The sequence below is a fragment of the Eretmochelys imbricata genome, chromosome 7 (genome assembly GCF_965152235.1).
Source record: "Eretmochelys imbricata isolate rEreImb1 chromosome 7, rEreImb1.hap1, whole genome shotgun sequence".
Classification (NCBI taxonomy): Eukaryota; Metazoa; Chordata; order Testudines; family Cheloniidae; genus Eretmochelys; species Eretmochelys imbricata.
Genome location: NC_135578.1, coordinates 119,805,635 through 119,824,777, shown reverse-complemented (window position 1 = coordinate 119,824,777; position 19,143 = coordinate 119,805,635). Strand labels below are relative to the sequence as shown.

At 40.0% G+C, this 19,143-nt stretch overlaps 1 protein-coding gene across 1 annotated transcript in view; it reads right to left on the bottom strand.

The window, feature by feature from the left end:
- The window catches only part of CFAP43 (cilia and flagella associated protein 43), a 97,207-nt gene that overhangs the window by 61,810 nt on the left and 16,254 nt on the right, over positions 1-19,143 (bottom strand). The window contains exons 4-12 of the mRNA XM_077823220.1: positions 17,392-17,559; positions 14,643-14,793; positions 10,431-10,590; positions 8,234-8,296; positions 7,393-7,469; positions 6,431-6,562; positions 5,319-5,435; positions 3,990-4,070; positions 483-631 (exon numbers count right to left, since the gene is read on the bottom strand). Of these exons, the coding sequence (XP_077679346.1) occupies positions 483-631; positions 3,990-4,070; positions 5,319-5,435; positions 6,431-6,562; positions 7,393-7,469; positions 8,234-8,296; positions 10,431-10,590; positions 14,643-14,793; positions 17,392-17,559 (1,098 nt within the window). The remainder of the gene's footprint in view (positions 1-482; positions 632-3,989; positions 4,071-5,318; positions 5,436-6,430; positions 6,563-7,392; positions 7,470-8,233; positions 8,297-10,430; positions 10,591-14,642; positions 14,794-17,391; positions 17,560-19,143) is intronic.

Below are 19,143 nucleotides of genomic sequence, written 5' to 3'. Positions count from 1 at the left end.
CCCTTCATCCTCCCAAGTTAGATATGTAATTACATGGAACTTAGTGTGTGGCGAAGCTGTCAGATAGGACCTTATATATTAATATATTTCCTGCTCTTTGTGGCATTTTTCGTAAGAACATGGGTTTATTCCATTGCCCTCAACCAAAGTCCCGCCCCACCTACTATTGTGTAGTGTGTCTGCATCAGCTGTCCACCTGTTTGTTATACTCCAACTCTGGCAGAAGTGGCTTCATTCAACAATGAAGTGGTTGCTACATGTCTATAGTTGTAAGCCACTTTTGGATCCTACAGGATGATGAGCACCATAGCATGTTATATTGTCATCCATTATTCTTTTCATGAATCTAGTCCACAGTGTCTCATCTGACATGCACAACTCTCTTGAGGAATACACAAAAAAGTGCACATAGATTTCTCAACACACACATTGTTCAGGCTATCTGCTGACAATACCTCTTCCCTCTGCTACTACATACTTACTGCAGATGCTGCACAGGTAAGTTGGAAAGAAGAACTCTGTGAACCACACGTGGCGTTTCAACTTTGGTAACATCAATGAAATAGACATGACCCACTTTGGTCCCCACAGCAACACTATATGAGGAGGGGCAGCAAACCATAGCAGTTGCCTAGTTAAATAGTAAAATACACTTAATTGTACTGCAACATCTTACTATGAAACTTGCTCTATTATGCAAAGTTCTCTCACATCTAAAAAATAGCAATAAGTGATCTATGTAAAGAAAATTTTGACTTAATCAGAGTCACAAAAAAGGGTCATTAAAAACATTATGCCCCCTTTTCCCCATGAATGCAGTACTAGATTCTTAAAGACCATCCCCATCCCAAGGTTTATATACCCCCATCCTTAAGGCCCTGCATCATATCCACAATCAGTCAGGGTGCTTCTAAACGGATCAGAGAGGTTGGCTAATGAGTAGAGCAGGTCAGAAGCTTTTTTGCCATCCATGAAAAATTTTGAGATTTCAAAATAAAAAAATTTATATGAAATCAGAACCACCAGAGCATAATGTGCAGCTTGCCCAGCACTTCCAGTCCAGGAAAGCAAGCGACTAGGACTCAAACCTGAGCACCCTATATAGTAGTCCAACACTTTAGTACAAGGCTGATGCAAGAATATGCAACAATTTAATTGGTATTTGAAGATCCTTTTAATGCAAAAAAGCAAAAACACAGTTGTAAAATAGGAAACATCTTAAAATCAAAATTGTAGTTTAGTATGTGGTCTTTGGTGCGCCATTAGTAGTGATCAGATAGAGTAAGTAGGAACCCACAGCGAAGGCAAAGAACTTAATATTCTGCCCAGTGAGTAGATTAATTTGTTAATTTTTGTAAGGGGTTAAGTAACACTTTTCCTGTAAATGGGAGCAGTTTCTGTAAATGGGTAAACAAACAGTTCATGCAAGGAGTTTTCTAGTACAATCAAACCATCAGACCCTTTGCCAGAGTCAAGGACTGTTGGGGCAAAGATGCTACAGGCTTAGTTTAAATTAAATATCAGGAGAGAACTACACAAGTAAAAATAATAAACAGCTATCAAAAAGAAAAGTTGGACTGGTTGATTACACTGTCACAGTCTTATGTTCTATGATAACTTTACACATGAAACTTACATGATTTGCAACCTGACTCTTCTGATATTTTTAACTCGAGACCCATGCAAAATTAGGGTGCTATATATCAGTCTTTAAAAAGATCAGTGTAAAATGGAATTATTCAAAAACAAATACAAAACAAATCTAACATACACAGTGGTGTTTAAAAGAAAGGAAGTGTTTTCCAATGTCTAGAACATGGCACTTCTAGGTTCTATTCCTGGCTCTGATACTAATATTTTGGACATACTTAACCTCTCTGTGCTTCCATTCTGTCAGATGTAAAACTCAGGCACTAAGGAGATATCAGTAATGGCTATAAATCACTTTAAACCCCTCATATTGAAGGTGCTGTGTAAATATAAGCTTTTTGCTTTTCATTTAGTACAGAATACACTTCAGGCAAGTCTATACCACAAAATTAAGTCAACCTAAGTTATGCTGATGTACAGCTTTTGAACCACACGGAACTCTTCTTCAGGTCTGGGAAAGGAACTCCCAGTGTCACAGCTAAATGCAAGGTGGAACAGACTGTTCAACGTAAGTAGTTAGCACATATTGTAAGGGACCATTCAAGGTAGAGCGGCCTGCTTACTCCTCTGCAGTCATAGAACAAAAAAGGGCGATTAGTGGGTTACAGACTCTTGTAATAAGCCATAAATCGAGTGTCCCTATTCAGGCCATGATTTTTGGTGTCTAGCACAGTAATGAATTTAAGCTCCCAGGCCCATCTTTTGAAAGTGTTATGCAGGTTTCCTTTGAGGATGAGGACTCAGAGATCAGATATATAGTGATCGCTTTGTAAAAAGCAGTCACTTACAGGTGGTGTTCTTGTCTTTTATCATTTTCCTGTATGAGTTCAATTGAGAGCATAGAGATTATCTGGTTTCACCCACATAATTGTTATTGAGCCATTTAGTGCACTGGATGAAGTACACCATGTGTTGTGATAGGCATGTGTAGGGTCCACTGGTCTTGTCAGTAAGGGGTGTTTTGGGCATGTTTCTGATAAACCACTGGCTTGATATTTTGGCATCTCTACAAGAACATTAATTAATTTATTGTTATTATTAGTGATAGTAGTACTTATTTTCAGTAGCACCCACACTGTGTATATTCTTCCCAAACTGAAAATGAAGGCAGGGTCCCTACCTAGAGGGTCTTTGGATCAAATTAGTTGATTCAACATTTTTAAATTAAAGATGAATGGTAAAGTTGGTTGGCTGGTTTGGTTTTTTAAAGACCAAAATACTTTTGTAAAGTTTCAAAAAAGTCAAAATAATCATTGTTAAAAAGCAATTATCACTGTCTTGTATTTTAACAAAGTTACAACCTTGAGATTCTAAAAAAGTGGGACTGGAAATTTTTGGTCTCTCTGCCAGAAAGCAGAACATCAAGCATGAAACAAAGGTCTGAATTCAACACTAAATGCTATCATTCTTTGGTTATCAGCAAGAATTTTGGTTATTCTTCACAAAGAACAGCATTTCTTTTGGTTAACAAAAACTCCTTTTAAAGTGTCATGAAATCCTCAGAGGTTTCTTCATGCATAGAAAGCGTTTTGCTCTGAATGAGAATTATTAAGATCCTGATCACTAAAGACCATGTGCAAAGGCTTTTGTCTCACAGCAAATATGAAGCCTTTATTACTAATAATCCTTTGGGATTATTATCTTAATTAAAATTTTAAAAAATATAATTTTCTTTCCAGTGGTCTTCTTGGTAAAGACTGTCATGGAACAGTTCAGCTGAATGGTGGACAAGCCTAAAATACTGCTGATGAATGGTTTTCAGTTTTCAGATATTTTGTAAAATATGGCCAGCTGAAATATGAAATGCACTAGCCATTCCTCTGCTGGTGTAAGTCAGCACAAAGTCCCCATATTTTACAGATGGGGACATAATGGCACAGAGTGATGAACTGACTTGGGCAAGATCATCCAGCAGGACAGTGGCAGAGCAAGAAAAAGAACCAAAATCTCCTGAATTTCAGTCTAGCACTCTATCTATTAGACTAAACTAAACCTGAAGAGACTTCTGGTTTTTTGCTATGGAGAATCCTGGGAGATAGCACACAGATGAATTGGGTGAAGTGACTGAAAGGTATTGCGGTACCACCACAACCAATGTTTTAGAAATTATTTTCTTTAAACAATATAAAAAATTTGGCCATCTTTGTAGTTGTGGGCCCTGGGTATGAGATCCCCATATTCAGGAGATCTTTATGATTCACTGGGCTTTTCAGAAACAAATTTTCAGCATTATTAAAATGGTAAATCTAAGGCATTTTTTGGTATATTTTGCAAAAAAAATTCTCATTTTTATTTGATGACTAAAAAAGGTTTAAACCTCAATTTCCAGTAATCAGTACCTGTGTATTCAGGCAGAGCTTGCTGATGAAAGCTCCATCCTCCAGCAGCCAAACATGCACTTCCCCTGAAATTGCTACAGACTGTTAAAGAAGAAGAGACCGATTAGAGTGGAAAAAATGGACATGAAGTGGGCAGTGGCTTTCTATGGAAAATTAACCAGGCTGATGACAGGGCATAGCAGATAAAAAGATGCTGGTTTAGTTTTGAACGATCACAGCAGTGTCACACACAGTGCTATTAATCACGTTCCTTTAGGGATGCACCTATACTCGGAAAATTTGTAAGCATTTTCGCACCAGCGCAGCTCCAGCGATGGTGCTTGGAGCAGGATTAGATGATGCACTGGTAACATACATGCCTGATCTACATTAGCACTTCCACCTCCACCATTCAGCCAGCAGTGTAGAAAAACGCCCACAATTTTTCCTGGTAAACGTGCCTGAAAAAGAGGACTTGGTCTTTGGACAAGAAGAGACTTATGTCATAAAAGTGCTCAGCACCTTGCATCTAATTATTTAAATCTTCAGAGTACTGTACAAATATGAATTAATTAACTCATAATTCTCCCATGAGGCAGGTAAGGATTATCATCCCTTTGCTAAAAATGAGGAGACCCACACAACTGACTCATCAGCACCTCAAGGCTCCTTTATGCTGGCTCTCTGGGGACTTCCTTGGCTGGTAAAGAATCAGGGTAGCTGGCTGTACACTATCTCCTGGAAAAGTCCCTGCCACATGGGGAATGTCAGGGTGTTTTCATGATGAGTGAGGCACGGTCATGGCACTGCTATGCCCTGGCTGTGGAAAAGGCCCCTGGGGGCTGTGGATAGCTCGGCACAGGATAGATAGTCTCTCAGGCTGCTCGAACTTGCACTGAGGGCTGAAGAGGCCAGTGGGAGTCCCAGCACAGGTGTGGTGGCTAGAGTGCTAGAAAGCTACCTCCTTCAACTTCCATTCTCTGTATTGAGCCCATCTCCAGCCGTGTTATGAACTTGGCCCATACAGAGTGACGTTTCCAAGGCCACATAGTGAATCAATAGGAGAGTCCAGATTAGAACTGAACAATCTGTGGCTTAACCACATTTCTTTAAAGAATGCAAGGCCAGAGTCTGTTCTCGTTTACACTAACCTAGACCTGGAATAACTCCACTCACTTTAATGGAGTTACTCTGGATCTACACTGATGTGACTGATATCAAAATATGAGCCCCAGCCTCTGCAGCACATCTGCTTCTATGCTATGTAGGTTGCCATAGCAATATTTTTGTTATCTATTATTCCTAGTTGAGGATAACCACTTATGTATAACAAAGGAGAGAGTTCCTTACCACACAATACTTGTTCCCTGGAGTAAGAAAATCAGCTGACAGGAAATGATCATTGCATGCATCCAAGAGTTTGATGACTTTCTCATTCTGTGAAGGTTTATAGACATAGACTGATCCCTGACAAATATAAATGACAATCCATCATTTGGCTATAAAGCATTCCGTAAGAGTCCTCAATCACACCAACAAAAACCACCCATCTTTCTGAACTTTGCTCTTTAAACTTTTACAGATGTCTCCGAATTGAGGAAAAAGACTCAGCTGATGTAAATCAATGTAGTTCCCCCAAAGTTAGCGGACAATTTCAGAAAATGACTGAAATAAAATTAAAGCAAACTCTGTTTAATTTATTTCAAGAACCAATAAAGTATTTTAAAACAAAACAAAACATAAACCTTTTAGAGTGCATATTATTTTATCTGAATATCTCAAGGCATTTGGGAAACATTTATTAATTAATCCTCACATTACCCCAGTGAGATAGGGATGCAATATTAATTCATTTTACAGAAGGGGAAACTCAGGCATAGAGAGGACAAGTGAATGATCATGGTCACTGTGCCAGTGCTAGGAACAGACCCCAGAAATCCTGACTTCCAATTTCTTGCTCCATCCTCTTACCCAGGATATTATTTTTTCTCTCTCCTGTGCTATTATGGTTTTCACATTAAAAATATTAAAACTTTGTAGAATTATAAAAAAGCCAACTAAAATGATATGACTGGAAAATATGACTTCTCAGAAGAGAGAGAACTTAAATTTTCCTCTTCCTTTTCTGAGGGAATTGAATTATTCCCTTAGGCCTCGATTCTGCACAGATTTATGTACATAGTTCAAGTGATCCCATTGGCTTCCAGACTTCCGTGCTGACCAGTAAGTCACAGAATCATACATAAGAGTCAGGTAAAAATTATATGGTACAATCCACCATCTTCAGAAATCAATTGGTTTGTGCTTCTCTCACACATGCACATTGGGCCAAATTCATCTCTGGTGTAATGCCATTGACTTTAGTGGGGTTACACTAGGGATGAATTTAGCCCAGTGATACTAAAAATGTCATGCAGGTGCTATGTAACCTGACATGGGCACCTCATTACATAATACTGTACCTTGTCTGTTTCTACTAGTAATATGTTGTAGTCAGGGGAGAAAACGAGGCTGATTATGGGTTCTGATACATCAAAGCAATTATCCATCTGATAGTGTGTGCCTTTGATTTGGTAAAAGTGCACAATACCATCCTAAACAGAAAAGATAAATGCAAATGCAAATCAGATCTAGACCACTTATCCTAACCAGTTACAGCAAAACTGCACTGTGTAAACATCTAAGAAACGCTGTGGGAAGAGTCGAGATGATTCCACTGATTCCTGTCATTGTTGGTCTTATTAACCTTTATCTTGTCCCTGAGTATGGGACACCTAGACTGAAATACTGCATGATGCCAGAAATGAAGATAAACTAAAATATTTCTTAAAAATCTAGACTTAAAAATAATTCAAGTTTAATTGCAATGGGTCAGATTCTGTTACCAGTTATACTACGTACCCCATTTGATTTCACTAAGATCTCACAGGAGTAACACAAACTGAATTTGGCCCAATGGGTTTTTGTTAAAGAATAACCAAGACATGTATCGTTAAGTTATATCATACATAAAGGCAGAGCGGACTTCTGAGCACAACACGACTGGGCAGTTATCTTGGAAATTCTCTTTCTCCTCTTCCATTCTACATCCATTCTAATTCTTTCATATCTCTTTACAACCCTTTACGAGTTCTCCAAAGAAAAGCTCTTTATTTGCTGCCTATCGTTGTTAAACACTGGGAGCTTAGTCACTACTTGCTTGTTAGACTATGAAAAAATGGATTCTTCCCCTCCAGATTTGTTGTCCCAAATCTTAAACAGCAAAGTACGTACAACACTAGAGAGACATTTCCTAGTTCTACAGCTCTTTTCTTCTTCTCACTTCTGCCCATGCTAGGGGTTCTGTGAGCGCATTTCACTCGAATATGCTTCGGTTTAGGTTTTCACACAATAGGCCTGGTTCAAAGAATGAGGGATGCCTTACACTTCCAGCTGCATATAGTCCATCCTTATGATATGCCATAGCAAGCAGAACAGGTTTTTGTTTTCTCCGTTTGTCTTCTGCAAAAGCAAAAACATTTCATGTTTTTGAAAATGGCTTAGCTCTTAAATATCTCATTGAATGTACTGCTTGTGAAATATGACAGACTGACAACCTGGGAGGCTGAAAAAAACTATAGCACAAGTAGTCACAGGGCTAGTTACCTCCACACTCCCCAGGATGTGCCTCAACCTTGATTTGAGAGGGATTACATTTATGGGTGAGGAAGTAGCTCAGTCTAGCAAGGAGAAGGCCAATTAGTGTCAGTTGTGGCTTTAGTGATGTGGACACCTGTCCATTACAAACTGAACTGAGATTATTCATTTATTTTGTATAGGCCACTGAACAGTCACCAAGACAAAACAGATTTTTTTTAAGTTTCCCAATAGTAATTGAGAAAGAGTGCCTCGTACAAAGTTAGTGCTATATAAACAACAAATATTTTTCAGTGGTTCTAAACAAAATGTAGGGGCCTGAGTCTGATCTCACATCAGTGTAAATTAGAATCAACACAAAACAAATACGTCCAGTTTCATTGTCTCTGTTGAGGCTGTCAAAATGGCTTTCCATTAGTACCAATCGTGTTGATGACTTTTGTGATTTAGATACCTGACCTCATGCCATTAAACTGTCTCTCGCAGGTCACTGAACATCAGTATCCTTCTAGCCAATGCTCTACCTATGATGGAGTTGTACTGACATGTATTATGACCCTCAGCAGCCACTGGTGCAGCCTTTAAAAAAACAAAAACAAAAAACCAACTGCATTTAAACAAGTAAATACCTTCGTTTTTCAAACTATCATCAGAAAGAAGTGGTAAGGAATGAAATTGTGTTCGCCTTCGTTCTGCATAAAGAAAAAGAAACAAATTAAAGTGTTAACTACAGTGCATGTACCGAATATGTGAATGTTGCACTAAGGGCTAGCTGTAGTCTAGTCTACTGAACACAGAGCTGGGCATCAGGAGACCTGGGTTCTTTTCCTGTTTCTACCAATTAATTCATCTGTGTGTCTGTGGGCAAGTCACAATGTTTCTGTGGCTCAGTTACCCCATCAGTAAAATGAGAATAACAACCATAGACATATGATTGGAAGGGACCTCGACAGCATCTAGTCCAGTCCCTTCAGTGAGGCAGGACTAAGTATTATCTAGAGTCTAGACCAGAGGTGGGCAAACTACAGGCTGCGGGCCACATGCGGCCCGTGGGACCATTCTGCCCGGCCCCTGAGCTCCCAGCAGGGGAGGCTAGACCCCGGCCGCTCCTCTGCTGGCCCCCCTCCCCTGCAGCCACGCCGCTGCGTGGGCAGCGTTCTGGGCGGCAGGGCTGCGAGCTCATGCAGGGCAGTGCGGCACTGTGTCTGGCTCTGTCCGGGTGGCGCGGCTGCCAGACATGCTTCTCTGAGCAGCATAGTAAGGGGGCCGGGCCCGGGGGGTTGGATAAGGGGCAAGGGGTTCCAGGGGGCAGTCAGGAGACAGGGAGCAGAGGGCGGTTGGATAGGGGGCTGTTAGGAGGTGAGGATAGGGGGAGGGGCAGTCAAGGGACAGGGAGCAGAGGGGGTTTGGATAGGGGTGGGGTCCCGGGGGGCAGTTAGGGGCAGGGGTCCCAGGAGGGGGCGGTCAGGGGACAAGGAGCAGGGGAGGGTTGGATGGGTCAGGGGTTTTGAGGGGGGAAGTGGGAGGGGTCAGATAGGGGGCGGGGGGCAGGCTATTTGGGGAGGCACAGCCTTCCCTACCCGGCCCTCCATGCAGTTTCGCACCCCAGTGTGGCCCTCGGGCCAAAAAGTTTGCCCACCCCTGGTCTAGAAAATCCCTGACAGGTCTCTGCCCACCATTTTGAGATCTATAGATGGAAATCAGTATATATTCTAATGAAAATGTTGTTATTATTTACTTAGGTTATCATATTTGATTAATCTATGATAGAGGAACTTCAGCTACCCCAAAAACGTTCAGGTGAAATGTGGCAGCTGTTAAAGGGATTGATTGAACACGTGCTTAATGTTTTTTTTTTATTCAATGGGACTTCAGCATGTGCTTAAAGTTGAGCATGTAATTAAGTGCTTTGCTAAGTAGCAAAGGTCTTAATCACATACAAAGTACTTAAGCACACGCTTAATTTAAAGTGAATTGGGGTCTAAGAGCATATAACACCACTGCACAATAGTTTAGAACAGGAAGCAAAGAACACCACTGTGGCCAACTGAAGCACCGAAAGGTGCAACCTCCTGAATTGGCAAATCCCGAACTTTTCTTGGAGAACTCCAAATACTTACCTTGTTTGACTTGTGACAATAAATAATGAGATCATAGCCAGGGGATTAACACAGCACTTTTTGTTAAAAAAACCCTCCAAAACAATACCCTCTGTATCTGGATTAATCACCACACTTTAAGTGAGGGACAATACTTTGGAAAGCCAGGAATACTCGGTGCAGCATTAGAAAAGGACCTTGAAGAATCATGTTAGCTAACTTAACGCTAAACACAACTCTGCAGTAAATGTAGACAATGACTGACATGTTTTCCATGTCTGTAACTACATGGTTAACATGAACAGTTGGCATGACATTAAACACAGCTTTCCCTGTCTACACTGACGTCAAAGTAGTGTTATGTATCATGTTAGTTAGCATGACTCCTCAAGGGCGTGTTCTAACACAACCTAATTTTCTAGTGAAGGCAAGCCCTGGGTTTTGTGCAACATCAAACATGTTGTTGGTGCTCAATACATTAATAAACAATAATAATATAAGTCTGTATATGTCTGGCCTACTAGTGCTTTTACATCAGTTCTGTGGGGTTGTGAATGAGATCTGCAATACCAGCATTATTGTTCATTTTTAAGACCAAACAACATTGAAGCATTTGTATATTTTCGCCAGAGGAAAAAGATATTGAAGCCCATGGAAAAGGGAAGAAACCACATACAAAGAGAAACATGTAATTTCTATAAAAACCTTCAGTGCAGCTCTTTGTTACCTTTAGTGTCTTGTGGAGGTTTGTAATAGAGAAGAGAAGCTTTGAGTGTCTCAACATTAATTGCCAAAAAATGTCCCTCTTCACAGCCCATATACAGGTCAGACGTCGCAGTCCAGCAGTGGACAGTAGGGTGGACTGAAGGCTGGATGTCATCTTTAGGCTTCAATATAAAAATCAGCAAGCTTCAGTTAAAAGTGGCAAACGTTTGTATACATAAATATATAGGTTCAGAGATTTTAAGGCCAGAAGGTACCATTAGATCATCTAGTGTGACATCCTATATAATGCAGGCCAGAGAATTTCACCTACTTACTTCTTAATTGAGCCCATTAACTTGCATGTGACTAAAGTATATCTTCCAGAAAGGGCCCAGTCTAGATTTTAAGACCCAAGAGAGGGAGAATCCACTACTTCCCTTGGTAGCTTGTTCCAATGGTTAATCACCCTCACTGTTAAAATATAGTCCCTTATTTCTACTTTGAATTTGTCTGGCTTTAATTTCCACCTGTTGGTTCTTGTTATGCCTTTCTCCATTAGAATGAAGAGTCCTTTAGTATCTGGTATCTTCTCCCTGTGAAGGTATTTATACCCTGTAATCAAGTCACCCCTCAGTCTTCTTTTTGATAAACTAACCTGGCAGAGCTTTTTAAGTATCTCACTATAAGGCATTTTCTCCAGCCCTTCAATTATTTTTGTGGCTCTTTTCTGCACCCTTTCCAATGTTTCAACACCCTTTTTAAAATGTGGGCACCAGAACAGGATGTAGTATTCTTGTATTAGCCTCACCAATACTATCTATGGAACTAAAATCACCTTTCTCCCTCTACTCACTACTATCCTGTTTAGACATCGAAGGATTGCATAGCCCTTTTAGCCACACCGTTGCTCATGTCGAGTTGTTTGCCCACTATGACACCTACATCCTCTTCAGAGTCACTGCTTTCCAGGACACAGTCCTCCATTCTGTAAGTACACCCTACATTTTTTATACCTATACATATGTTCTTGCACTTGTCAGTGTTAATATGTATTTTGTTATGGGCACAGCTTACCAAACCATCCAGACTGCTCTGTTAGACTGCCCTGTGCTCATCATTATTTACCATTTTGCCAATCTTTGTATCATCTGCAAATCAATTCTGGGCACATCTCTGCCAGATTTCCTGTGCAAGCTTGGGCAAGTCACCTAGCTTTTCTGTGCCTAAGCTCTCAATCTATAAAATGGGGATAATATTACTTCCCTACATTAGAAGAGCGTTATAGTATGTGAGTGCCTCAGAATCTTTGTTAGTTGGGCCAACAAGTATGGACAGATGGGTATTGCTAAGTTGAAGTGAATTCAATGAAAAGCAACAAAGACCATTAGGTGGACTGATTTAAGAGAAAATATTAAAAGAATTAAATATTAATAGCTTGGCTAAGTGGTGATTAAATGAGGGATAGTAGCTTGAATCCTGCAGTCCAGGTAATGCACTGGAGTCTACAAGAATTTGAAACGTGTAAGCATGAAGGAAGGAAAAGTATTTAATAGGAGGAAAAGTATTTAATAGAATAAAACAGATTATAGATAATTGTAGTGGGACAAATTTAAAATGAATAGTAGGAGAAGCTTCCTGGGAGTGATATATATTATCTGTGAGATAAACCCTCCAAAGAAGTTGCAAAAACCCTGTTGCTTGGCACATGAAAAGCTGATCTTCACAGAACACTAGCAAATGTAAAATAGAGAATAATCCTATGTTGACAGAGAGATGGACAGGATGACCTAAGAGATCTTTTTCATCTCTAGATTCAATGGAGAGTAGGAAGTGTTACTCCTGGGTTCCTTGCCTAATTCCACACTGGTCAATGATTACCTGCCTAGCCAAATTCCACTGTTGTTTCACTCTTCACTTCTTGCCCAAAACTCCTATGTAGAATTGCTGTGAGACCATAACAGCAATCACATCCCACTCCAAAAGTAGCTTCATTTTAGTGGGGAATGAAGTAATATGCTTGGTTTGTAATTCTGCAAAACACAGAGTCTTGCAAAAGGTATAGGAAGAGGAAAGATGGATGCTCTTCTGCTGGCAACACAGAACTGAGAATCAGAAGTATCTAGGTTTTATTTCTAAGATCTGGCAGAGACTCACTATGTGATTTTGGTTAAGTCACTTTCTCTCTCTCTCTAAAATGGGATATTTATCTACCTCAAAGGTGTGTTGTCAGGTTCAATCCATTATTCTCTATGAAGCATTTTGAGGGAAGATGTTTCAGAAATACAATGGACTCATTTATTTTATAAATCAAATGAGATTAATAAACTCTAGAGTATGCTAGTGATTCTTTAATGAAATGGTCATTATATCATCCAGACATAGACTTCAGACAGGTATTTTTACATATTTTGTGAGATTTTACATCCACCCATCTTTTTTTGCAAGATAGTAGCTGAGTTACTCTGACTCAGAGGCTTCCTATGCAAGTCCAGTCGCCATCTGTTATAAAGTCAATTTCTAATCATGGTCATGACTCAACATACATAATAGGCACAGAACTCTGATTCCAGAATGGGACCATCACCGTGCATACCCAGGACAAGGGAGTCACAGGAAGCACTCCCATTTGTTGTTTGTGTTGTGAAATTGTACAATCATTCATAAGCTTTCTAAAGCTCTGTTCCTTTAAATAGCACTCTCTAGAGGAAAAGCCCAGAAGCCTGGACATGAAACATTTTGTGGAAAGCTGATGGCCTCTAACAGTGCATGGTGACAAAGAGGGGTCATGTTTGGAAACCAAGTCTGAGCAATTGCAGAAAACTCAGGGTTTAGCTATAAGAGATACTGAAACAGAAAATATCTCCTTGTGCAAGAAGAGAGAGGGTTAAAAACTTCATGCTGCTGCCTCTTTTTGGCATCACTTGGTTACAACTCCAGCCACAACAACATATTCTGAAGCATAGTTGGAGCAAGTGGTTGTCTATAAATATAAATATTAAGAATGTCCTCTCATCTGATTCAGACCTACTGACAAAGGACATAAATCTTCCTTTCTGTTGAATCCTGTCTGTTGAATGTTTCCTTGAGGGCAAGCTCCTGCTCCCTCTGAATTCAATTGAAAAACCTCACACAAACTTAAATTAGAGGAGGAACATGTCCTTATTGAATGAATGAATACGAGGTAGTAGAGAGGAAAAAATTCCTTAGTATTTGTCAAAGTGAGACATTTGTGCTTTTCTGCAGATGAATTTCTGGTCTTGATCAATGGGAGAAAGTCTTACCGGCTAAACAAATCACTGTCTATTCCAGAACCCTATGTGGGGAAGCTTTTATCTGCAGCAGAGCCTGGAGGCCCTAAAAGGCTGGAGAACAAGGTGACCATTGCAATCCGCCATAGGTAAATATTACTTTAGATGGTAAGGGAGGTAAGAAGGGAATTCCTTGGTGAGCACAAATCTTCCGCACAGTGCCACTTAGGCTAGTGGATGTCCAAGTCAATGCTGGATGTACACATTTACAGACTTCATCGACTGGGGCTGAGGTGCCTCCCCCGTCAGTAGGCATATGGGAGACCCTCCCACTCCTGCAGCATTTCCGGAGGGTACCAGTGCCCAATAGGCACCATTTCTTCTTTATTCTTCTGACTGAAGGCAGCCTTTGCTAACAATTTGCTAATTTAACTAACTAGAAAGACAATAGCCCCAAAGGGCAAAATTACAAGAAATCAATGAGGAAAGCGTTGAGGACAGTGTGTGTGATACAATCGCTCTGCACCTTCTGCGGTCACAATGGAATTGAAGTGCATGGAGACCCCCACCCCTCATTTCCCTTTTATACCCTTGAAATCTTCTGCAAGAGTGGGGTGAATGGCCCCAGTGGGCATAGAAAAATTCGGCAGCTTGACACCAGAGGCATTATATCCCACAAACAGGAATACACAGAGGCCACTTGAAAAAGAACTACAAGGTACTTTGGAAAGTTAAAATGGGCTATGTCAGCCCTCATGTGATTTATCTGGGATTCTAGGTGTTTCAGACCTGACAAAATAGTGAGCCATCCCCGTGATTATAATTCTAATGCTAATATGGGTTTCACAAACATTGCTGAGAGAATATATCCCTTTCCTAGACCAGGCAAGTTTAATAGGCTTTCAATTATGAATTGTGTTCATATCTGTCAGTATCATTACAATCATAACATTTTATATTAGCAGTTAGATGCAGAGGGTAATTACCCTAAATGTCTCTGCTTCATCCCCTGCCAGCCCCGCAATGGCTGAAATTGGCAGCACAGGACCATAGTAAAGGTCTTGGATACCAGGATGTGAAAAAAAGACATCCTGGTTATACATCAGAGACCCATCTTCGGCAGGGAGTCTGACAGGCCTGCAGAAAGGAAAAGAAATAGCATATGAGCTGAGGAAGCACTTACAGAAAATAAACACTCATACATAGCTGGGAAGTATGTTTTCAAAACCTGGAGACTCTGACCCTTAGTTGACATTCTAATGCAAACACTTTACCTCTATTATAATAATGAAAGACTGATGTAAACAACCAGTTTAAATGGCAGATACTGTTGTAATAAAGAATAATAGGTCTGGTCTACACTGAAAAGTTACATCAGCATAGCTATGTCGACATGGAAAAAAACACCCCACTGAGCACTGTAGCTATGACAGCAAAATCCCTAGTATAGGTGCAGGTATGCAGACAGAAGAGGGCTTTTGTCAACATAGCTAACTTCGTTCAGGGAGGCAGTGTTCCTACAATGACTCCTTCTGTCAGTGTAGGTTGAGTCTATGCTATGGGGCTAAGTGGACATAGCTGTGCCACTATAGCTATGCCAATATAGTCTCCATAGTGTAGACATACACATAATCTTTCTACTTCAGGAGAAGGTCTGAGCACAGAACTGGCAGTGGTGAACTTCTGTATTCTATCCCAATGTCTGCTTCTGACACTGATTCCTTTTTGTCTTGGGCAAGTAACTTAATCACTCTTGGGATATGTCTACATAGTGATGAAAGACCAGAGACAGCAAGTCTCAGAGCCCAGGTCAACTGACTCAGGGTCACAGCGCTTGGGCTGCAGGGATAAAAATAGCAGTAAAAAGTTTGGACACAGGCTGGAGCCTGGGCTTTGAAATCCTGTGAGGGGGGAGGGTCTGAGAGCCTCGGCTTCAGCCCGAGCAGCTACACTGCTATGTTTAGGCCCACTGTCAATTGAACTGAGCCCTGAGACTTGCTGCTGCAGGTTTTTTATTTCAGTATAGTCATACCCTGGGTCTCAGTTTTCCCATCTGTGCATTGGGGTTAATAATTACCCTCCCAGCAGGGAGTTGTGAAGATTCATTGTTAATGTTTGAAAAGTGCTTTAAAGATGAAAAATGCTCTAAATATTATTCTCCTGTTGCATTCTGAGTGGTATTCAGAAAGTGTCTTTTGTGTATGATCACCAATCAGATAGCAGAATACCTATTAAAATGTATAAGGGAGGGTGAGTTTGCAGTAGTTTGGGGAATATGCAGATTTATGACAATGAAATTTTATGTAAAAATGTATAAATAAATAATAATCCTTCAACCAAATTCAGTTCCTGCCAACTGGAGTGAAGAGAGAGAAAAATAAATACATCTTCCTGAGTAAACTTTAGAGTGATAAAAAGCAAAAAGAATCCAGCTTGATTTTCAGATCCCACATTAAAGGCTGGTCTACACTTACACATTTTACCAGCAAAACTGTGTCTGTGCGGGTTGTCACGTTTTGCTGACATAGGCATGCTGGTAAAAGCCCTAGTGTAGACTGTTATAATGATACAATAACAAGGAGTCCGGTGGCACCTTAAAGACTAACAGATTTATTTGGGCATAGGCTTTAGTGGCCCAAATAAATCTGTTAGTCTTTAAGGTGCCACCAGACTCCTTGCTGTTTTTGTGGATACAGACTAACACGGCTACCCCCGATAATGATATAATGGTACCTTCTATCGGTATAACTTATTTCAGTTTTCAACTGGAATAAGCTATACTAGTATAAGCACTTTTATACATCCACACTGACAAGGTTTGCTGTTTTTTCTCTCTCACACACACACGCACACACACACTCACACAACTAGTATAGTTAAGGCAGCAAAACTATTAAGTGTAGACAAGCCCTGAGTCTGTAGTGTTGGGCGAATTACACTGAGCATTAGAAAAGTCACCTTTGGACTTGTAAACTCATCACACAGGATATGTTAATCACAGAGAGAACAAGCATTGGACCCAACCTGGGTTTTTTTTTTCTTTGCAGACCAGTCTGTGACCACATCTTCTGCTTTAAAATACACACATTCCACTTTACTAAATGATCTTTGCAGGCAAGAAACTCTATCTAAACATGGTAATCACATGCAACAGCAGCAGTGTAAGCTTTCCTACATTGCCCTGTCAATATTCCTCAGTCCTGTAATGGCAAAGCCACCTGCAGGAGTGGGAAGATAGTCCAATCTCCATGTGCATTCAATACTTGGCCTCTTAGCAAAGACTGATACCAAATCTGACCATTCATATCAGCTATAGTGATGGTTGTAATGTGGAGACCGGAGCACTAGGAAATGTTATCACAAATTCAACACACAAAACTCAAGAGACAGACAGTTAAAGATCTTATTGGTTGTGATTTAAAGGGTTGTCAGTTAATCTTCATTGGATCCATGGTCTTTGTAAATGGATATACGTCAGTGATCCTAAACACTAAAATAAAGGTTTCAGAGTAGCAGCCGTGTTAGTCTATATCCGCAAAAAGAAAAGGAGGACTTTTGGCACCTTAGAGACTAACAAATTTATTTGCACATAAGCTTTCATGAGCTACAGCTCACTTAAAGCTTATGCTCAAATAAATTTGTTAGTCTCTAAGGTGCCACAAGTCCTCCTTTTCTTTTTAGTAAAATAAAGTTAACTCTATAGTTTTCTTTTAGCCTGGAAGGTCTGTTACTTACTTTGACTTGAGATGATGCTCTTGATCATTCCTTTCGATATTCCAGACAGTAAGAGAGTTTTCATTGGACAAACAAAGCTGGTGCCAGTTCATGGGGTTAAAGCTCATAGAGGTCACTGTCACACCTGGTTGAGATTTACTGCACAAAAGGATATTTTCTTGCCAGTCCCTTCAAAAAGGAGAATTTAAAAAAATATATCAAATAAGTCATAAAATTCAGAATGACCATTTAGACTCGATCCTGAGAAGTGCCGATTGACATCCGTGGCAGTAGCAGATGCTCCACTCCTCAGGAATCTGGCACCTTGTCACAGACAAAAACTGTCAATCAAGTTAATTCTTCTTGGTGGGAATGACAGAAGAAGCTGGATAATCAATCATATGTAAAATGAATATTGTTTAGGACCAAGATTGCTACTAACTAAGAGAAAACATTACAAGAATATGCAAAACAAATAGTGCTGCTGTGCATCACAGGCAGCTATGCTTTGTGGACAGGGCATTAGGCTGGGAGTCAGGAGACATAGGTTCTACCCCTAGCTCTGTCATTTATTCTTTGTGTAATCCTGGACAAGTCACTTCCCTCCACCCAGCTCTGTGCCTCAGTCTTCCTATCTATAGAACAGGGACCATAATCCTTACAGGCCTCTGAAAAAGAGCTTTAAGATGTATGGATAAAAATCCTATAATTATTATAGGTAAGAAGGTAAACATTTGTGTTTTCACATGCTATCCTTGGAATTGCTTAGCATCATTGAAGGAGAACAGTCACCGTTTCCTGAACATCATACTTGACACTAACGTCTTATGAACATTTGCAATTTAAAAATATATTGATAAAGCATGTCACTTGAACTTGGAGTTGGAATTTCAGCTTTATTATGTATGATTAAGGTTGAAGTGAAGAACTCTAGCATGTACATGCTACTGTGTATGAGTTTAGTATAATCCTGCTGGTTTAGCTTGTGACAAATTCATTTATAGATATTGATCAGGATGCAAGAGAATTATTAATATTAATATCACACTGGAAAAAAATGGGTGTTGGGAAACAAATAAAACATGATTTAAGGGGTGTATTTTATCTTGATGCACTAGTATTAACACATGTTCAGTAGCTCCCATTAATATTAAAGGAAGTTAGAAGGTGAAATTCTGGCATAAAAGGATGTTAGCGTAGCTCTCTCCCTAAAGATCTGTCCGTGTGCTCTGATACACAGCAAGCTGTGCCAAGCTTCTTTTGTTGTAGCTAATTTACTAAGATATGATGTGATATGGCGTATGTGTCTGAAAAAGCATCTGGCACTAAGCCATTGCTTTGAACAGAAGAAAGATCTAGGCATAAAATGTCTGTCATGAAAAGCAGCTTTTCATTATCCACAAGCTTCCTATACTTCAAGCCCAGGCTAACTTTAAAAAAATCCCTTTTATCTGTGCATAGCAAACAATTTGAGGATTACAATACAGATAGACATTGTACAATCATCATATTGAAATCGCAGAACAAATACTAAAAATATTTTGCTTTATTTTACCCTGTAAAATATTATTTCTGTGTACTCAAAGTAGGAAGAATGCACACTGATGGGTAATCAGACTGCTTAGATGAAGGCCCTGATTCGGTAATGAACTTCACACAGGTGCACTTACTGGAGCTCACTGCAGGACCAAAGCCTAATATTATAACAACATCCTGTTTTTTTTTATTAAATTGTTTCAGACTTGAATTGTGGGTCATTCCATTGTGACAACT